Genomic DNA, 19,247 nt, shown 5'->3' on the forward strand with positions numbered 1-19,247 from the left:
AAATCTTGTTGCGCCGAAAGAGAACTTTTTGCTCCGTTTAACCCTTCATGCAAAGTCTGGCGCAATGGCGAACCCCTTGCTTCTTTTTTTTTTTGGAAGTTAATAGCCATTTGCATCCAAGTAAAATAAAAATAATAATAATAATAATAATAATAATAATAATAATAATAATAATAATAAAATAAAAAGACCACTTGCAAACTAGACTTTGCAAACCCAACGAGAAATCTCGTTGCGCCGAAAGAGAACTTTTTGCTCCGTTTAACCCCTCATGCAAAGTCTGGCGTAATGGCGAACCCCTTGCTTCTTTTTTTTAAGTTAATAGTCATTTGCATCCAAGTAAAATAAAAATATTAATAATAATAATAAAATAAAAAGACCACTTGCAAACTAGACTTTGCAAACCCAACGAAAAATCTTGTTGCGCCGAAAGAGAACTTTTTGCTCCGTTTTTAACCCTTCGCAGAAAGCCTGGAAACGATAATGAAAAACGCCTTCGTTTTCTGTTTTTTCCTTTCGGAAGTTAATCGTTCTGTAAGAAAAACAAAAAGCGTTTCCGAATGTCACTGAAAGGGTGAAGAAAGGTCAGAGTGACAAATCCCCCCCTGGGGTGGGGTGGGCAGGAGTAGAGAAAGGCTGGGGCTTGGAGCCATTGTTGTTCTTATCAGAGGAAGAGGGAGAAGCTTGATTGACAGCTGGAAATGTGATCCTGTGAAAGAGACACACAGCAAAGGGGAGGGAGAGAGAGAGAGAGGAGAGGGAGAGAGAGAGAGAGCGAGAGATGGATCAGTTTGGATAGGAGGCCCCTGGAGGAGAAGAGGAGGAAAAGCCACACAATCCAGCTCTGTCAATGCAGATTACAGCTTGCACAGGGGGAAGTGCTTGCTAATAATTAATGTTTTTTATTCAATTTGGAGGGAGTACTCTGAAGCTAGTCACAATCAGGTGGGTCTTTTTTGCAACTTTTTTTCCCCCCCCCAGTAATGTTGCTGTTCCTCTGATAGTAAGCTTTGATTGCATTGCAATCCCCCCTCTCCTTTCCTCTCTCCCCTCTCTCTCTACTCCCGTTAGGTGCATTGCAAGTCTTGTTCATCGCCATTACTAGTTGTTGCACACGTTTGCAAATCACAGATCTCCACTTGCAGCCTGGGGGGGGAGGTGTAGATATACAAAACAGCTCAAGACTTCCGCTTCCACTGTTTATATTTGCAAGTTTGTTTATTTTATTTCATTTTATTTTTTTATATTTTTATTTTTTTCCCTTCTCTCTTCCCTTTTCCTGAGCTGTTAGACATCCTCATGCAAATGTAGTTCGGGGGGCACTAGAGGGAATTTTTATGAATGAGATCGGAGGGGGAGGTTGATTAGCTATGCAAATGCAAGCCTTTCATTCATGGTTTCCTTTTTTTTTTTTTTTTCTTTCTTTTTTTTTTTTTCTTCCTAAAGCCATTTTGCTCCCTGGAGGTTGCTGAAAGCCCAGATTCAGAGGAAAAAAACAGACGATAAATGAGCTCGATACCCCTTTTCTGACTTAAGATTTGCGTAAAATCTAAAGGGAATGGACGGATTTTGCGACCAGCAAGTGCCTTACGTGGTCACCAATGTGAGTCTTGAGAAAAGTTTCTTGATTGTACCTAGAAGGGTCACTGTTGAGCATTAGAAAGAAAAAAAAGTTTTCTATTTACATTATTTTGTATTACTGTGCTCACTGCACTTTATTAAAGTGATTTTTTTTTTATTGGCTTAGGCCCCTTTAATACCTTTTGTAGACTCAGCTTGACTATCTCCTTCTGTTTTTATGATTTTTTTTTTTTCATTATTATTTTTATTGGTTGAATAAGATGGACTTGTTTCTTTTTTTAAACGGATTAACTATGTAACTAGCTCTTTTAATATCTAGTAAATATACGTTATCTTTGTCGTACAATTGCTGCTGCACCTAGCGGGGGTTAATAAGGCTTTTATGAGTTAGGACTTGCTTGCACACTGGATTTTCATCTTTTTTTTTTTTAATGAGGTTATTTATGGGTTTTTGTACGTCTGTGGTGGCTACGATGGCAGGGAGAGGTGTGCAGGTCTTGCATGGTTTTTAGTTGACTTTGTCTCAAAACAGTGATTCTTCTGCTGTTTTTAGAATACGAGTGGGAGAGTTTGCCACGAGAGGACAAGCAACACCAGAAAAAGAAAGTTTTTAAGCAGAGACCTGGCTCATGATTCAGAAGGTGAGAGCTGTGACGCACTCTTTGGAATATATATATAATTTTTTTTTTTTTTTCCCCAAACCAACTCATTAGTAGGGCATTGTCTATCTGAATCCTCTACTAAAATAATGACGTAGTAATCTTTCTGCCAAGTGTAACCTATGTCAGGTAATTGTTAAGACAATGGAGACTTTTTGCTGCTGGCGAAACCACAAGTCCCAGCAATGTTTTTAGTGCAAACCCTGCTACATCTTGGTAATTTTATAGCCATAGGGTAAACTACGTTGGTAATTGCAAGGACAGTCAAGTCTTTTGCTGCTGGCGAAGTCTCAAAAACATTTTCAGAGCAAACCCCACTGTGTCCTGCTAGGTCTACTACTTGGTCAACTTCCTACCTATGGGTACATGTCAAGGGTTGACAGTTTTTCTACCTTAGGGTTAACTGTTCCTCTATGCCAACGATCCTTACGTCAATGCAATCTGTATGCTGCTGGCGAACTACAAGTCCCAGCAACATTTTCGTAGAAAACCCCACCATGCCTTGCTAGGTCTACTACTTGGTCATCTTCCTACCATAGGGTACGTGTCAAGAATTGACAGTCTTCCTATCTTAGGCTTAACTGTTCCTCTATTGTCAATGATCCCTAAGTCAATCCAACCTGTCTGCTGCTGGTGAACCACAAGTCCCAGCAACATTTAATAGCAAACCCCACGTGCCCTGCTAGATTTACTACTTGGTCATCTTCCTACCATAGGGTACATGTCAAGGATTGATACGACAATCAATCCTTGAACCACAAGCCGGAGCAAACCCCATCATGCCCTATTAAGTCTACTACTTGCTAGTCTTCCTACCTAAGGGTAAACTGTTCCTCAATGTCAACAATCCCTAAGTCAATCTAACCGGTCTGCTTCTGGCAAACCACAAGTCTCAGCAACATTTTGAGAGCAAACCCCCATCATGCCCTGCTAGGTCCATTACTTGGTCATCTTCCTACTATTGAGTACACTTTGTCAAGGATTGCTAGGACAATCCAGCCTTTTCTTGGTGGTGGACCACAAGTCCAAACAACGATTTTTAGAGCAAACTCCATTGTGCCTTGTAGGTCTACTACTTTTGTAGCCTTTCTGCCATAGGGTAAACTGTTCCTTTTTAAACCAACAATTCCCAAGTCAATCCAGCCTGTCTGCTACTGGCGAATCACATGTCCCAGCACCATTTTTAGGGCAAACCCCACTGATGGTGAACCACAAATCCCAGCAACATTTTTAGAGACAACTCCATCGTGTCCTGATAGTTCTACTTCTTGGTATTCTTCCTACCATAAGGAAAACTGTTCATCTACGTCAACAGTTGCTAAGTCAATATAGCCTGTCTCCTGCTGACGAACCACAAGTCCCAGCAAAGTTTTTAGTGAAAACCCCACCATGCCCTGCTATATCTACAACATGATAATCTTTCAACTGTATGGTAAACTGTTTTATCTACAATGGTAATTGCTAGGACAGTCAAGTCTTTTGCTGCTGACAAGCTGCAAGTCCTAGCAACATTTCCAGAGCAAACCCCATCGTGCCCTGCTAGGTCTACTACTAGGTAAACTGTTCATCTATGTCATCAATTGCTAAGTTAATCTAGTCTGTCTTCTGCTGGCGAACCACAAGTCCCAGCCAACATTTTCAGAGCAAACCCTATGGTGCCCTACTGGGTCTTCTACTTACTACTATAGTGTAAACTGTTCATCTACATCACCAATTCCTAAGTTAAACTAGCCTTTTCGTTGCTGGTGAACCATAAGACCAAGTAACATTTTCAAACCCCATCGTGCCATTCTGGGACTTGAAGTTCTTTCTTGTTCCTCCAGTGGTGAGCTGCTCTGATCTTGGTCTCTAGCGCCTAAGCTGAAATAAACTACATACACTAAAAAGTGGTTTATTTTTGGCACTTTTTAATATTTTTTATAGTATTTGGCATCTACATTTGCCTTCTAGACACTGACTGAGTTGAGGTTGAAATGTATGTCTTATTACCCTAAAAAAGCAAAGTATAAGGTGCAAATCACTGTAGCTTGGTACAAAGGAGTTGACTTAATAAAGACAAACAGGCTGTTGACTTTACAAGTAATCTTCCTACCATAAGGAAAACTGTTCCTCTACGTCAAAAGTTGCTAAGTCAATATAGCCTGTCTCCTGCTGACGAACTACAAGTCCCAGCAACGTTTTTAGTGCAAACCCTACCAATCCCCTGCTATATCTACTTGTCTTACTAAATTGGGTGAAGCTTGGTTGACTTCTATCATCCAATGATGTACAAGCAAACAGTACTGTTGGTTTTATTTTCTATACATGTGATTGGGGATTCTATGAAAAGTGAATTTCCATCTCAATGATGGGAAATTCCCTTTGCAAAGTGATCAGCCTATTTGCCTTTAATAAAGCAGCCCCATAGGGTCACAGGTAGTCCTTCACCAGTTTGGTGTGCTAACCATATTCTGACTTAGACGTCCAAGACTTATTATCCTTGCCACAGCACCAACCTCTTCCAAAGCGTTCTACAAAGTGAAGCCACATAGGTGGCTGTAACATATGTTGTGCTTATAGAAGGGACGGGAGTTGTCTTAAAGGATCTAAAAATAAAAAATAAATTAATATTAAGATCTTCTTTTAGAACATACAATGTATCAAATTGTAAATGTATTTAACTTTGTCTTTCTAGAACTCTTTCAAGATCTCAGTCAGTTGCAAGAGACGTGGCTTGCTGAAGGTAAGAGAGGCCAAAATGGTTGGAGAGGGGCGAAAAATCGAAAAATGGAAAGGGGGGAAAAAAAAGAGGAGAGGAAGAAAGAAAGAATGAAAGAGAAAGGGGGGGGGGAGAGAGAAGTACTGAACTTGCTGTCTTAATGTTCAGCCCAATTAATTGAGCTTTAAAAGAGCCACCTCAAGTGTCGTGCATACATTAGAGGCTGTGATGAGTTTGTCTTTGGGGACTTGGGAGCTGCTCTATCCAGTGTCATCACAAATTACTAGGAGAGGTTGCTTCCAGCACACAATCACATCTGCTTTTGGCCAGAACTGGTGCTGCACGACTTGAGGTTCTTGTCAGCCTGTCTCTCTCTCTCTCCTCTCTTCTCTCTCTCTCTCTCTCTCTTTGCTCTCTGTTCAATTTTTTTTTTTTTTATTGCAATTGATCAGCTTTTATATCAGTGCACCTTAAGAGACTGCATCACACAAGCAGCGCAGGGCAAGAGGCAGCTGTCTTATTTCCATCAGCACACATGATCCTGTGGCGTTCTACCAGAGTAGCTTTCTGATGGCACAATCTGCTCTCATTGAGTTCACTAGGACGGGATGCTTCAAGAATTGAGTGCAAGTGCCTTCTTCCCACCTTGCTCTCAGCACAGGACTCTAGGTGTGTATGGAGTGGTTGGAAAGGATATCTGATGGCAGCTGGATTTTTTAGAGTTATTTTAATTTTAATTTTTTTTTAATTGCATGTTTATGTATACATTTTATTTTTAAATAATACTTTTATTGAGACATATGTTATGTATTCGTAGTACAAGAGTGTAGAATTTTATACGTGCCTGGACACATTTTATTGTATCTATGACTTTATATATAATTTTTTATATATATATATATATATATAAACAGCAAGTTGAATATACACATGTTTATTTCATTTTGTTTCTAATTACTGCTTTTGGGTAGGGTTGGAGTAATCCCAAGCACATTTCATGGAAGTTTTTGCTCATTTTCCTAATACATGTTTCGACTACCGATACTTTATCAGCATTACTCTTGTTTAGTTTTTTTTTTGTTTGTTTTTTGTGCAGAGGAAAATGTGCTATGACTTCCATCCCATGTTGTTGCATACTGTATTACTGTATTCTACTGACAGGTTTTGGTACACTGCTATGTGTAGTGTGGAAGAGTTTGGTTGACTTATTTTGTTTGTGTACACTTTATTTTTTTTATTTTTTAGCTTTAGGTTATTCTTTGTTTGACTTTTTGCTTCTACATGGATAGTAAGGGGGTGGCTTAATAATGTACTTTATGTACTAGCATGTCTATAGAATGTGTTAGTATGTAAATTATGATTGTTGTGGTGGAAAGTGGACAATTATTTGATTATTATTATTATTTTTATTTTTTATTTTTTTTATTTTTGTGTGTGCTTGTAGGACTTGCAATATGGGGCATTTTTTTTATGGACAGTAACTTTCTCAGTTTATCTATAAATAATTATACAGGACGGAGCAGATGCTATGAATTGTTCCCGTCCAGCATCCAATCCTTTCTCCCCATTTAGCTTGTCATCACTTCTTTTATTTTGCATCCATTATTTAATTTATAGCACAAATGAAATCATCTTGCAATTTGGATGCCATGTTTTACAGCGTAGCTTTCTCAACTGAGCAGTATGTGGCAATACTTTTATTTTTTTATTTTGATGCTGTAATGTTGTTGGGATATCAGAGAAAAATATTCCTTTTTTTTTTTTTTTTTTTTTTTTTTTTTTTTTAGGATTTGGAAATTAATGACCAATATATTATAAAGTGGCATGTTGGAATTATAATATTTTTCTAGTATGCTGTAAGATTACACTAAGCACGGTTCTTGGTTGAGTTGTGAGTTATCGGCACACGGATGAATCAGCAATCCGGTTTGGAACGCCAGGTGTCAAAGTACCTGTCGAGACAGGTTCTTCTATTAAAAGTGCCAGAAGTTGTAAATATTTGAACGGCTCGGAGGCTAGTGTTTTTATTATTACTTTTGTCTCTCAGTTGGAAATACTACTCTCTATTGTTTTGGACAGAAAACGTTAGGTTGTTTTGGATAAGGCGTCATAAAAATGTAATTCTTCGGGAGCAGATGCTCTTACTGGATGACAATTTTATTTATTTATTTTTTTCTTAAAAATGGTTAGCCTGTTCCAACTATGACTTTGAAGCTGTAGTGTGTTGTGTAATTTTAGACAGTTGTGGTCATCCTTTTTTTTTTTTTTCTCAGACTACTGTATTTCTTTTGAGTTTTTTTTTTTTTCGCGTGTTTTAAGAATTTTGGGCCCACTTCAAATATTTTGGGACATTACAATGTAAAAACTAGAACATTCTTACTTTAGCATCCCATCTTTTTTAATTGTTTGGGCAATATCCCTTCGAAGTCAATATCCCTTCGAAGTTCTAAACTCAATGTTTGTGTGCCTAACATCCATTGCAGAGTTTGAATTTGTTTGTTCTTGTTGGGCTGGATTTTCAAACTTTTGGGGCTTACCGCTGCACATGAAGCATATTTTGTATAAGTTGCTCTTTAAGACACAGATGTATATCTTCTGATACATGGCCATTGCTTTTGTCAGTGTATGCCTCTTGGTTGCTTAGGCACATATTGTTCAAACACCCCCCCCCCTTTTTTTTGGGATATATCAAATTGTAAGGTTGTGGGGGTAAGTGTTCAAGTTCCAGTAAAAATTAAAATTCTTTAATTTGCACGATTTAACCATTTTCCTGTGGTTGTAGGAGAAGATTGGCTTGGTGGTCTGTACCGTATGAATTATTATTATATATTTTTTTAAGACGTGACTCTTTGGTGTCATAGTCAACGTCCTCTTTGACGCTGTAACCTTTGACACTACCATTGGGATTAAAAAAAATTACAATTTGGGTTCTATAGTTGTTGAGCCTTTTTTTTTTTTTTTTGTAAAACAAAAAAGCACCAGGTCTCTGGCTACTTTAAAATTGTTTGAATAAATCTGGATTGGGCTAACTACCCCCAAAAATGGAGCCTCTGTAAATTAAGCTCTGTAAGTTAAGCCCTACGCATTATACAATTTTCTTATTCAATTTCCTTTAGATTTACCTTCAACGATGTAGTACAAGGGCCTGTCTGACTGCATACAAATTGAAAGTGTTAAGGTTTGACCTCCTATATTATATGGTTTTGGTAATTCTTGGAAAATTGTGCAAGAAAATTTGTATAGTTTTTGGCCAGCTTTAGTATGTTGCTATGCATGTAGTTGCAGTATCCCATCAATATTAGCTGATGTGGTGTTGAGTGATTTTTTTCTTAACTAGAACAGGCAGACTTTTATTATTTGATGCATCTCCAATTTAATTTTTCTTATTTTTTTCCATGATAACATTTCCTGTTGACAGATGGGGTATAACTGAAGTTAAGTTACCGAGCAATTTATCTAGAAACATCTGAATTGCTTGATGCCACCAGGTTCAGTGCTCTGTGTTCCCGTCCCGTTCCCTAAGTTGTGTTCTGTTTATTTTCTGCTTGGTGGAAACACATAATGAGGGTTTGAAAGCAACTGGAAAGTCATTGGCGTATTCAGTAACAGTACAAAGGGCAGTCTTGTGCATTAACAGTAGTAATCAGATTTCATTCATCTTCCTAGCTATTGGTTGCGTTGAGTTTCTGCACCCCCCCCTCCCCCGCCTCTGATGCCGTTATTGAAGAAGCCCCATGGTGGCAGTTTTGCTTGTAAGCCTAGGCAGTGACTAATGGTTGATGCTTATAATGGATAACCTAGCAGTATCCATGTTAGGGGAGGTGGGTTGGTCCAACATGACAGGTGCTTGACCTAGACTTTCAATCGGATGTAGCAGGCTTACATGGCAACTCCACTGCTACCTTTTAGGAAAGGATGGAATTGCATTCTCTCAAAACACTTGAAAGTTGTTGGTAAGTTTCTCCTCAAATCACAGCATCTGTGATATTTAGGTGTAACGCAATAACAGTGTCCGTTTTAGTTTTAAAAGGAGAAAAGTTTTTTTTACGGAGAAAAATAAAAAGTTGTAGCAGTCCAAATCAAGTTAATTTAATGCAATAATAGTTTCTGTAGCCAGAAGTTAATAAATACAGACATCTTATTTTTTTGTGTTATATTATCCCTCTAGAATTCGCCTGCTGCTAAGACCCCCCCCCCCCCCCTTCTCTCTAAGGTGCTGCTAAGTTTTTAGGTAAAGATTGAAACTTAGGCTGGCTATACATTACAGTTTTCTTGTACAACCGTCCTTTTAGATTTTCCAAAACCATATAATATGAGGTCAAACCTAAACAATTTCAATATGTATGCCATCAGGCAGGCCCTTGCACTACATAGAAATCTAACAGGAAATGTATTAAGAAATGTTCTAAATTTATGGCCAGCTTAACGTTGTTGTTGTTGTGTTGTTGTTTTTTATGGTAGAAAAATAATTTAGGACATTCTTGCAGCTGTTGTGCAATGCAAGCATTTCTATACAGTGCGGGTTCATTTGGTTAATATTATATTTATTTTTTATTTGGTTATGCAACCCCTCTGTGTTTTTTTTTTTTTTTTTCATTGTATGTCAAAGGTTTAAATGGCAGAGAATTATGGGAAATTACTCCTTTGTTCCAGCTGGTCATTTTATTTATTTTTTATTTATTTTTTTAACTATTTTGTATAGATATGTAAACTTGGTCTATATATCAACTTGCTCTTTCATCGTGCAAAACATGAATTTGCTTGCTGAACCATGCATTTAGCAACCTGTATCCCCGCCACTTTGCAGGGATACAGCTTAGGCTAGAGCAAACCATTTGGGCAGCCACCAAAATACCAATTTGCAACACAATCACAGGGATACTCCAAAGACATGCTGGTAGGTTAATTGACTTCTGCCTAAATTGGCCCTAGTATATGAATGTGAGTTAGGGACATTAGATTGTAAGCTCCTTGAGGGTAGGGACTGATGTGAATGTACATTGTATATGTCAAGCGCTACGTAAATTGACGGCGCTATATAAGTACCTAAATAATAATAATAATAATACAGCTTGGGCTAGAACCATTTGGACAGTCAACAAAGTACCAATTTGCAACACATCTCATACTTCTGCATATATTGATACTTTCTAGGTTCTTGTCCTAAAGATTGTCAAGGTGAAGGTAAACTTAGAAACCAGGTAGCCGAAAAAGAAATTCTGAGCCATTGGAAACATCTGCTGCCATTTAGTCTAAACTGACTGGCTCCCGACCTATGAACTTTATCATCTACCAGAAGAATAGTGTCACGGTATAATGGCAGAACTTGACATTGTGGTTCTGATGTGCCCTATTTTGATGCAACCAATCTTTGACTGGACCCAAGAACTTTTGCCATTATTTCTTTCACCAGGATTGGTTGCATCAAAATAGTTTGATGCAACCAATCCTGGTGAAAGAAATAACGGCAAAAGTTCTTGGGGTCCGGTCAAAGTTTTGAAACCTGTTTGGCTCTTGTGCAGTCAAATCATTTGGGATCTGGGCAAGGGTCATTTTGATAAGGAGGGTACAGCTTCTAGAAAGAAACAGATCTTGAATTTATTTATTCTTGGTTAGAGATCTGCTCCTCTCCGATCCTTCCTCCTTAGGTTGGCAATGCATAGATCTACTTGTCGATACTGGCGGCAGGTGGTGAATGATCTGGTCTTAGCATCTGCTTGGAATTGTCCAATTCACCTAGCATATGACGTGCTGCTATTTTGCCTATACAGTTAGTCCCCTACATACGAACCTTCAAGTTGCCAACTGACAAAGATACGAACATACGTTTGCATGTCCAATCGTGTGAGTTAGTTCACATTTCCGGTGGTTGTTTTTCTGTGTACTTTGCTGTATACAGTACTGTATCTATATATCAACCTTTTTCCATAAATTATTTGTGTGAAATGTGTTATCAAACCTATTACAGTAATTTATTGGGCCGATTGTGTTGGTTGTGAACCTAGGCTAACTTTATTGGACTTAGAAATCTGCTCTCGGAATGGAACTTCATATGTAGGGGACTTGCTGTATAGAAAAAAAAAATGCCCAATAGATCTTCCATGATTTCTCTTATATAGATCTTTAGATGGACCTCATTTAGAATACTGTCCAGGTTTGAAGACCTTCGCTTACAAAAATATATTGATAAAATAGAACGAGTACAGAAACGGGCAACAAAAATGGTGAAAGGTCTGAGGGATAAAACTTATTAGGAGAGATCCATTCTAGCTGGCAACTTGGTGTAGTCTATAAAATCAAAATCTTTATTGGCTACATACTAAAACACACTGGTAACAAGCTAACGCATTTTGGCTGTAAGAGCCTTCCTCGTAGCATAGATATTAGGAGAGGAACTTTATATGTACAGTCTGGAGGAAAGAAAAGGGGAAAGGGGAGAGACATGATTGGAACCTTTAAATACATCAAGGAGATGAATAAGGCTCAGGAGTGGCAGTATTTTCAATATGAAGCCAAGAACATGGGGACCTGACCTCCAACTAGCAGGAGGAAAGACTTCCAGCAGAAGTAACGAGTCAGTCAACAGTAAGTGGATTCAAACATGTTTGAGACAGACCTAGACAGACCTGTGTGTGTGTGTGTGTGTGTATATATATATATGTGTATATAATATATATATATATATATATATATATATATATATATATTTCATTATTTGGGATCTGGGCAAGGGTCATTAGATAAGGAAGGGATGGATATATATATATATATATATATATATATATATATATATATATATATATATATATATATATATATATATATATAAATAATAAATGGGGCAGACTTGATGGACCACTTGGTCTTTTTCCTGCTGTCACTCTTCTATGTTTCTATAAAAGATTTTGCAGAGTACGTTTTTTAAATTATAACTAACACTGTCTGGAGTACAACATCCATAGACTTTAGAAGATTGTCACCTATCATGGACGTTATTCTTTTTATTTTATAACTACACATTTGTTGGATCGTCTCTTAAAATACCCGTTTTTTTTTGTGTCTATGTACACATTAGATACTTGTAATGTCCCGTAAGAAGTTGCCTTTATTTTGTACACTTGCTCTGTTTTGGTTTTCAGTCTTTTTTTGTTGAAATTTTCACAAAGAATAAAGCATTTTCAAGGAATTGTGCTAACATTGGAAATGTTCCTGTTGCATCGTCTCTTAAAATATCCTTTTTTTTTTTTGGGTGTCTATGTACACATTAGATACTTGTAATGTTCCCAGAAGAAGTTGCCTTTTACTTTGTACATTGCTCTGTTTTTGTTTTCGATCTTTTTTTTTTTTTAAATTTTCACAAAGAATAAAGCATTTTCAAAGAATTGTCCTAACGTTGGAAATGTTCCTGTTGGATCGTCTCTTAAAATACCCTTTTTTTTGGGTGTCTATGTACACATTAGATACTTGTAATGTCCCGTAGGAAGTTGCCTTTACTTTGTACATTTTGCTCTGTTTTTGTTTTCAGTCTTTTTCTGTTGAAATTTTCACAAAGAATAAAGCATTTTCAAAATGTTCCTGTTGGATCGTCTCTTAAAATACCCTTTTTTTTTGGGTGTCTATGTACACATTAGATACTTGTAATGTCCCGTAGGAAGTTGCCTTTACTTTGTACATTTTGCTCTGTTTTTGTTTTCAGTCTTTTTTTGTTGAAATGTTCACAAAGAATAAAGCATTTTCAAAGAATTGTCCTAACGTTGGAAATGTTCCTGTTGGATCGTCTCTTAAAATACCCTTTTTTTTCGGTGTCTATGTACACATTAGATACTTGTAATGTCCCGTAGGAAGTTGCCTTTACTTTGTACATTGCTCTGTTTTTGTTTTCAGTCTTTTTTTGTTGACATTTTCACAAAGAATAAAGCATTTTCAAGGAATTGTACTAACGTTGGAAATGTTCCACTATATATGGATTGGATATGAAAAACATCATAATACCCAAGCAGAAAGAAACATTGCTCTGTTTCATAATCACATATTTTTTTATACATTTTTTTGCTCGAATTAGCTCACCAGCTTTACTTTGCAATAAGAAAGCAAACCTAGCTTTTTTTTTTTTTTTTTTTTTTACGTAGTAAATTCAAGTTGCCATGTTTTTCCCCTTTCTGCAGGTTCTCAGGAAGGGTGTGATGCTGAAAAGCTGTGTGGTTGAACCACATGGTGGACTGTGTGAGTGTTTTGTGAATGGAGGAGGAACTCTAGCCCTGATTGCTTGTCTCGAGAAACTGTTTAGGAGATCAGCTGTCTCATTCACTGGCAGAAAGAGTGACTCATACATCTTCTGTCTTGTTTGGCTGCGGGTCATTGTTACAGTGGATAGAACTCATTTTAATTAAATCGCTAACCCTTTGTGCTCTGACTGACAAAGATGTGTTTTGGTTTCTTAGAATCCCTAGTCTATAAAGAGCAAAAGCAAAAAAACAAAAAAAAGCTTTTGAAAGCACCTAAGAAGGTGTCAGCCGTTTGCTGGGGGTCTTCACAAATCTTCTCAAATCTTCATAATCTGCCTCGCTATTTTTCATTCTGTTGACTTAGTAAATGCATGACATCTTGGGGGTGGGCTGGAGCTGGCACGTAAATGTTAATACAGCTCCCATCTCCACCTCCGCAGCCACTAATAATAAAGGAAAAACAGGCTTCCGATTCTGTCTCCAAATAGCTATTAGCAAACATTATATGCGGGTATGCGGGTCTTTACAATGAACTGCTAGGCTTGCATGTGAGATGTCTGTTTTCCAAGTGTTGGAAAAAAAAACTTTTTTTTTTTACTGTGTTTTACGGATTGAATGATAAAAGAGAGCTTGGGTATGACGGTGCAAAGTGCAGTTAGTTATATCAACCAGTCAAAAATGACTTTCTGAGGTCTGGCTACAGCAAACTGAAAATTTTATTGGCTGCTTGAAGTTTTTGTCCTTCAAAGTATTGCTGCTCCAATCCTTTTACTGGCTTAGGACGATATGTGAAGTTCAGGGAGCAATGTCGAGTGATCAGAAATCCTCCTTTTCGAACGCTTTAAATTGCTGTATGATGAAACCCTTTGCAGCGGCTTAGGCCGCGTACACACGATCGGTCAAACCGATGAGAACGGTCTGATGGACCGTTTTCATCGGACCAAACCGATCGTGTGTAGGCCCCATCGCTTATTTATCCATAGGTTAAAAAAAAAGCAATCTTGTTTTAAATTTAACTGATGGATACCTAACCGATAGAAAAAAAACGATCGTCTGTAGGCACGTCAATCGGTTAAAAATCCACGCATGCTCAGAATCAAGTCGACGCATGCTTGGAAGCATTGAACTTCGTTTTTTCAGCACGTCGTTGTGTTTTACGTCACCGCGTTCTGACACAATCGGTTTTTTAACTGATGGTGTGTAGGCGTGACGGACCATCAGTCACCTTCATCGTTTAACCGATGAAAACGGTCTATTACTGTGTGTCTTTGCTGTTTGCGTAACTAAATAAGTCCCTTAAATTGCTGGTGTTGCCTAATAGGTGTTTTGCTTTATATGCATTTAACATGGCCATTGAGTAGGTATCCAGCTTGGGTAGCATCAGAAGTCAGCCATGTAAGGATGATCCCATTGTTGAGAAGTCATATTCTGCAAATTAAGGCAGAACCATGAACGGTATGGACACCTGAGTAGATATGTTTATGGTAAGGAGGAAGTGTGTAGACCTGAGTAGGCATATTCATGGTAATTAGGAAGTGTGGACATCTGAGCAGGCATGATCCTGGTAAGAAGAAAGTGTGGACATCTGAGCAGGCATATTCATGGTAATTAGGAAGTGTGGACATCTGAGCAGGCATGATCCTGGTAAGAAGAAAGTGTGGACATCTGAGCAGGCATGTTCATGGTAATTAGGAAGTGTAGACATCTGAGCAGGCATGTTCATGGTAATTAGGAAGTGTGGACATCTGAGCAGGCATGTTCAAGGTAATTAGGAAGTGTGGACATCTGAGCAGGCAGGATCCTTGTAATTAGGAAGTGTGGACATCTGAGCAGGCATGTTCATGGTAATTAGGAAGTGTGGACATCTGAGCAGGCATGTTCAAGGTAAGGAGGAAGTGTGGAAACCTGAACAGGCATGGTTATGGTAAGGAGGAAGTGTGGAAACCTGAGCAGGCATATTCATTGTATTGAGGAAGTGTGGACATCTGAGCAGGCATGTTCATGGTACAGAGGAAGTTTGGACACCTGAGCAGGCATGTTCATGGTACAGAGGAAGTGTGGACATCTGAGCAGGCATGTTCATGCTACAGAGGAAGTGTGGACACCTGAGCAGGCATGTTCATGTTAAGGAGGAAGTGTGGACAAATGCCTCCAACACTGGCTTATCTTGGGTGACACCGTAACAGCTCAACATGATTTCCTGACCAGTCTGATAAGTGTTTTACTGTGCCGAACAACAAGATGTGTCTATTGCCTATAAAATTAGCCATAGCTTGTGTCCTCTGTACAGGGTCAAAATGAGTTATGACAGCAATAAATATCTTATTAACTGAAGTCAAGTGTCAAATGGTTTGGATGAAAAATGTGGTAGTCATGACCTCCTTTCGCGTGCACAGTTCTTGCACAAATGTCAAGAATATACATTTTTGGAAAGTAGAGGCAGTGTGTGCCACCATTGATAATATAGGAGCCTTGGATACTTGTATTTCTTTTGAGACCTGGATCCCAGGATCAGAACCCCTGGATACTACCTTTGAGACTTGGGTACTGGGATTGTCCAGACTTCACCTTTCATGATTGCCCGTCTTATAAATTAGCTGAATTTTAGGCTTCATCGTTGATGCTTTGAGAGTATGATCACGTTTGACACTTTGGGTGTAACAGGAGCCCAAATTGCTGAATATTCAGATCCTAGAAGAAATTTGAGGGCCAATGCCTGCCCCTGCTACAACTGGTATATCTATGGAGTAGGACAAACCTGCACAGATAACCTTGGCAGACCTTTTTTCCTTATGACTAAATGTTGTGTTGGATTTTTTCTGACAATACACTGTTGTTTTTCCAAGATATAACTGGTGATGGGACATCGTATTAACATTGGTATTTCGGGTAGCTGAAGGTTCTTAAGATTTTTTGATTTTTTTGTCTGCCATGATAGTTAGATTTAGTTTTTGTTTTTTTATGGTTCTGTCATCCTATTCTTTCTTTAAAGGTTTTGGGCCAGATCTGGGCAAATCCCAGAAGCCAGTTATGCCCTGTACACACGATCGGTTCATCCGATGAAAACGGTCTAATGGATTTTTTCATCAGATATCCGATGAAGCTGACTTTCATCAGTCGTGCTTACACACCATCGGTTAAAAAAACGAACGTTTCAGAACGCGGTGATGTAAAACACAACGACGTGCTGAGAAAAATGAAGTTCAATGCTTCTGAGCATGCGTCGACTTGATTCTGAGCATGCATGTATTTTTAACCGATGGACGTACCGACAGACGATCATTTTTTTTCTATCGTTTTTTTAACCATCAGATAATTTTAAAACAAGTTCCTAGTTTTTTCACCGATGGATAAAAAACCGATGGGGCCCACACACGATCGGTTCATCTAATGAAAACGGTCCATCAGACCGTTTTCATCAGATGAACCGATCGTGTGTACGCGGCATTAGGCAACTGATGGTGCATACGTTTTTAATGTATTTTGCATTGTGAGTGGTTGGCTGTAGTTCTTGCCTTTTAACTTTGGACCCAGGGTTCAGTTCTCTTTCAGGAGATTGAGGAGCTTGTCTTTTTGTGTAAGTTTCCTTTTGGTTCCTCTGGTTTTCTATAGCATGCCAAATATATTCTGGTAGGTCAATCGACATCTAAAGAAATTGGTCCAGTTTAGGTTTTGATATATTGAATTTGATTCAAGTTACACATTTTTGTATTGCTATGAGCACTATAGAATATATTTATATCCTGCTTTTCTTCTTGTTATTGTTGAGAATATTGTTGGTCTTATCCCCTATACACACGATCGGTCCATCCGATGAAAACGGTCTGATGGATTTTTCCATCAGTTATCCGATAAAGCTGACTGATGGTCAGTCGTGCCTACACACCATCAGTTAAAAAAACGATCGTGTCAGAACGCGGTCACGTAAACCACGTACGACGGCACTATAAAGGGGAAGTTCAAATCCAATGGCGCCACCCTTGGGGCTGCTTTAGCTGATTTTGTGTTAGTAATAGAAGTTTCGCGCTTTTCTGTCTGTTACAGCATGATGAATGTGCTATCTCCATAATGAACGCTAGTTTTACCAGAACGAGCACTCCCGTCCCCTAATTTAGTTTGAGCATGCGTGGATTTTTAACCGATGGTCGTGTCTACTAACGATCTTTTTTTTTCTATCGGTTAGGAATCAATCGGTTAAATTTAAAACAAGTTGGCTTTTTTTTAACCGATGGATAAATAACCGATGGCGCCCACACACGATCAGTTTGGACCGATGAAAACGGTCCATCAGACCGTTCTCGTTGGTTTAACCAATCGTGTGTACGTGGCCTTAGGCTCCATTCACATCTAGGCAGACAAATTTGCGGCGTTTTGTCCCACGAATTGCGGCGTCAAATAGTGGCGTTTTGTACCGCGATTTGCGGCGACAAAACGCTGCGATTGTCCGCCTAGATGTGCCCCTCTATGGAGATGGTTCCCGAACGCCGAAAGCCGCCTGAAAAAAAGGTCCGGGAACTTTTTGCAGGCGGCAGGCGACAGGCGGCAGGTGTTCGGCGTGGAGATGTGAACCATCTCCATAGAGGGCAATGTCTTTTCATCCCTCTGGCGGCAGCGGCGTCGCACTACAGGCGACAAAACGCCTAGATGTGAATGGGGACAAAAATATTTTGGACAACAAAAAATATATTCAATCATAAACAAATTGGTCCCAAACTGTTTTTCTTTTCTCTGCCATTACTGGTCCCCGGGATACCATGAGAAAAAGCAAAAGTTTGGTGCAAGTCTACAAACCTGACTGCATGAAAACTGTTATGAATCAAAAAAATAATATAGGATAGAAAAGGCCAAAGTCTTGTAACATAATCCTCCGGCTTTTAGATTAACAAAAAAAAAAAAAAAACTCCTGGTTTCCATGATGCTTAGGTCCACACCATCTAGTAGGAGAATCTAGTGAACCCATGTTTATCAACCAAATTAAATATGTTGCCTTTGTAATAGTAAATGGTTTTCATGAGTCTGTTTCTGTACTATGGTATGTATTATTTATTTTGGTCAACCCTTGATATACCTGGGCTGGACAAATCCTAGAAGTCAGCATGCCATTTCTGTTGCACGCCTCGTCAGCTCCTAGACTGGAGCCTGAATCGATCTTCTCATGCCGTGTCTCTATCGTGTCTCTATCGTTTAAAACAATTTAAAACAAGTTGGCATTTTTTTAACCGATGGTTAAATAACCGATGGCGCCCACACACGATCGGTTTGGACCGATGAAAATGGTCCATCAGACCGTTCTCATCGGTTTAACAGATCGTGTGTACGCACCTTAGACTGTTGATGTTTTTCTTCTGATTTGCTTGTCGAAGTTATACTAAGGTTTAATCATGAAGGCCATTCAGAGTGAATTTTAAGCCTGGCAACCAATGAGATTCCAGTTCACTGTACCCAGTGATGGATACATTCTATATATCGTTAAGGATTTCAGAACTTTGCACTCAGAGGCTTTTTTTTGTACTCTGCATTCAGTAAGATCTTATGTGATTGGATTTTTTTTTTTCGTGTCCTCTGTCAATTTGGGGCAGCCAGGGCTCTCCCATCTGTTGCACTAAGCAAATGCAATAATGAAATACGCTAAGCTTGTGATTGGATACAGATACATTCATCTGTCTGTTAGTGCTTACTATACACGTTGGTTTCTTTATGGCAGGGAAACCTTTATACTTGCTCTTGTTTGCAAGTGCTACTGTATCTCTGCGTGCAATAGCTACAGGTAATCCGATATCCCGTTTTTTGGGGGGAACTACAAATCCCTGTGTGGCTGTTCAGGTGCCTGCTGGAACTTGTAGTTCTGCAGTGCTAGCCAGGTGCATAATGCAAATTGCAAAAGGTCCTGATTGGTCAGACTGCAGTGTGGTAGCGCTTTTGTAGACACCAACGGGTTAATGCATGGTACATCAGCATTTTGTTTTTCATTATTGTGATTGATGATAATGTAGCCTAAGTATGATGCTGCATTTACCACTTGGCAGCTTTAACCCTCTTTGCGCTGCCCGTGTGCCTTGTTTCCATTGCATCAAATCCATCACT

General features: G+C 38.8%; 1 protein-coding gene across 2 annotated transcripts in view; it reads left to right on the top strand.

Moving 5' to 3' along the window:
- Positions 1–713: 713 nt before the first annotated feature.
- LOC120939857 (ETS translocation variant 1-like) overlaps positions 714–19,247 on the top strand; it is a 69,189-nt gene continuing 50,655 nt past the window's right edge. The window contains exons 1-4 of one of the 2 annotated variants that reach the window (XM_040352256.1): positions 714–945; positions 1,447–1,603; positions 2,135–2,222; positions 4,915–4,962. In XM_040352256.1, the coding sequence (XP_040208190.1) occupies positions 1,559–1,603; positions 2,135–2,222; positions 4,915–4,962 (181 nt within the window). In that variant the 5' untranslated portion in view covers positions 714–945; positions 1,447–1,558. Of the gene's footprint in view, positions 946–1,446; positions 1,604–2,134; positions 2,223–4,914; positions 4,963–5,406; positions 5,608–19,247 lie in introns of those variants that run through there. The other variant, XM_040352257.1, reaches the window with a different exon arrangement.

The sequence above is a fragment of the Rana temporaria genome, chromosome 5 (assembly GCF_905171775.1).
Source record: "Rana temporaria chromosome 5, aRanTem1.1, whole genome shotgun sequence".
Taxonomy (NCBI): domain Eukaryota; kingdom Metazoa; phylum Chordata; class Amphibia; order Anura; family Ranidae; genus Rana; species Rana temporaria.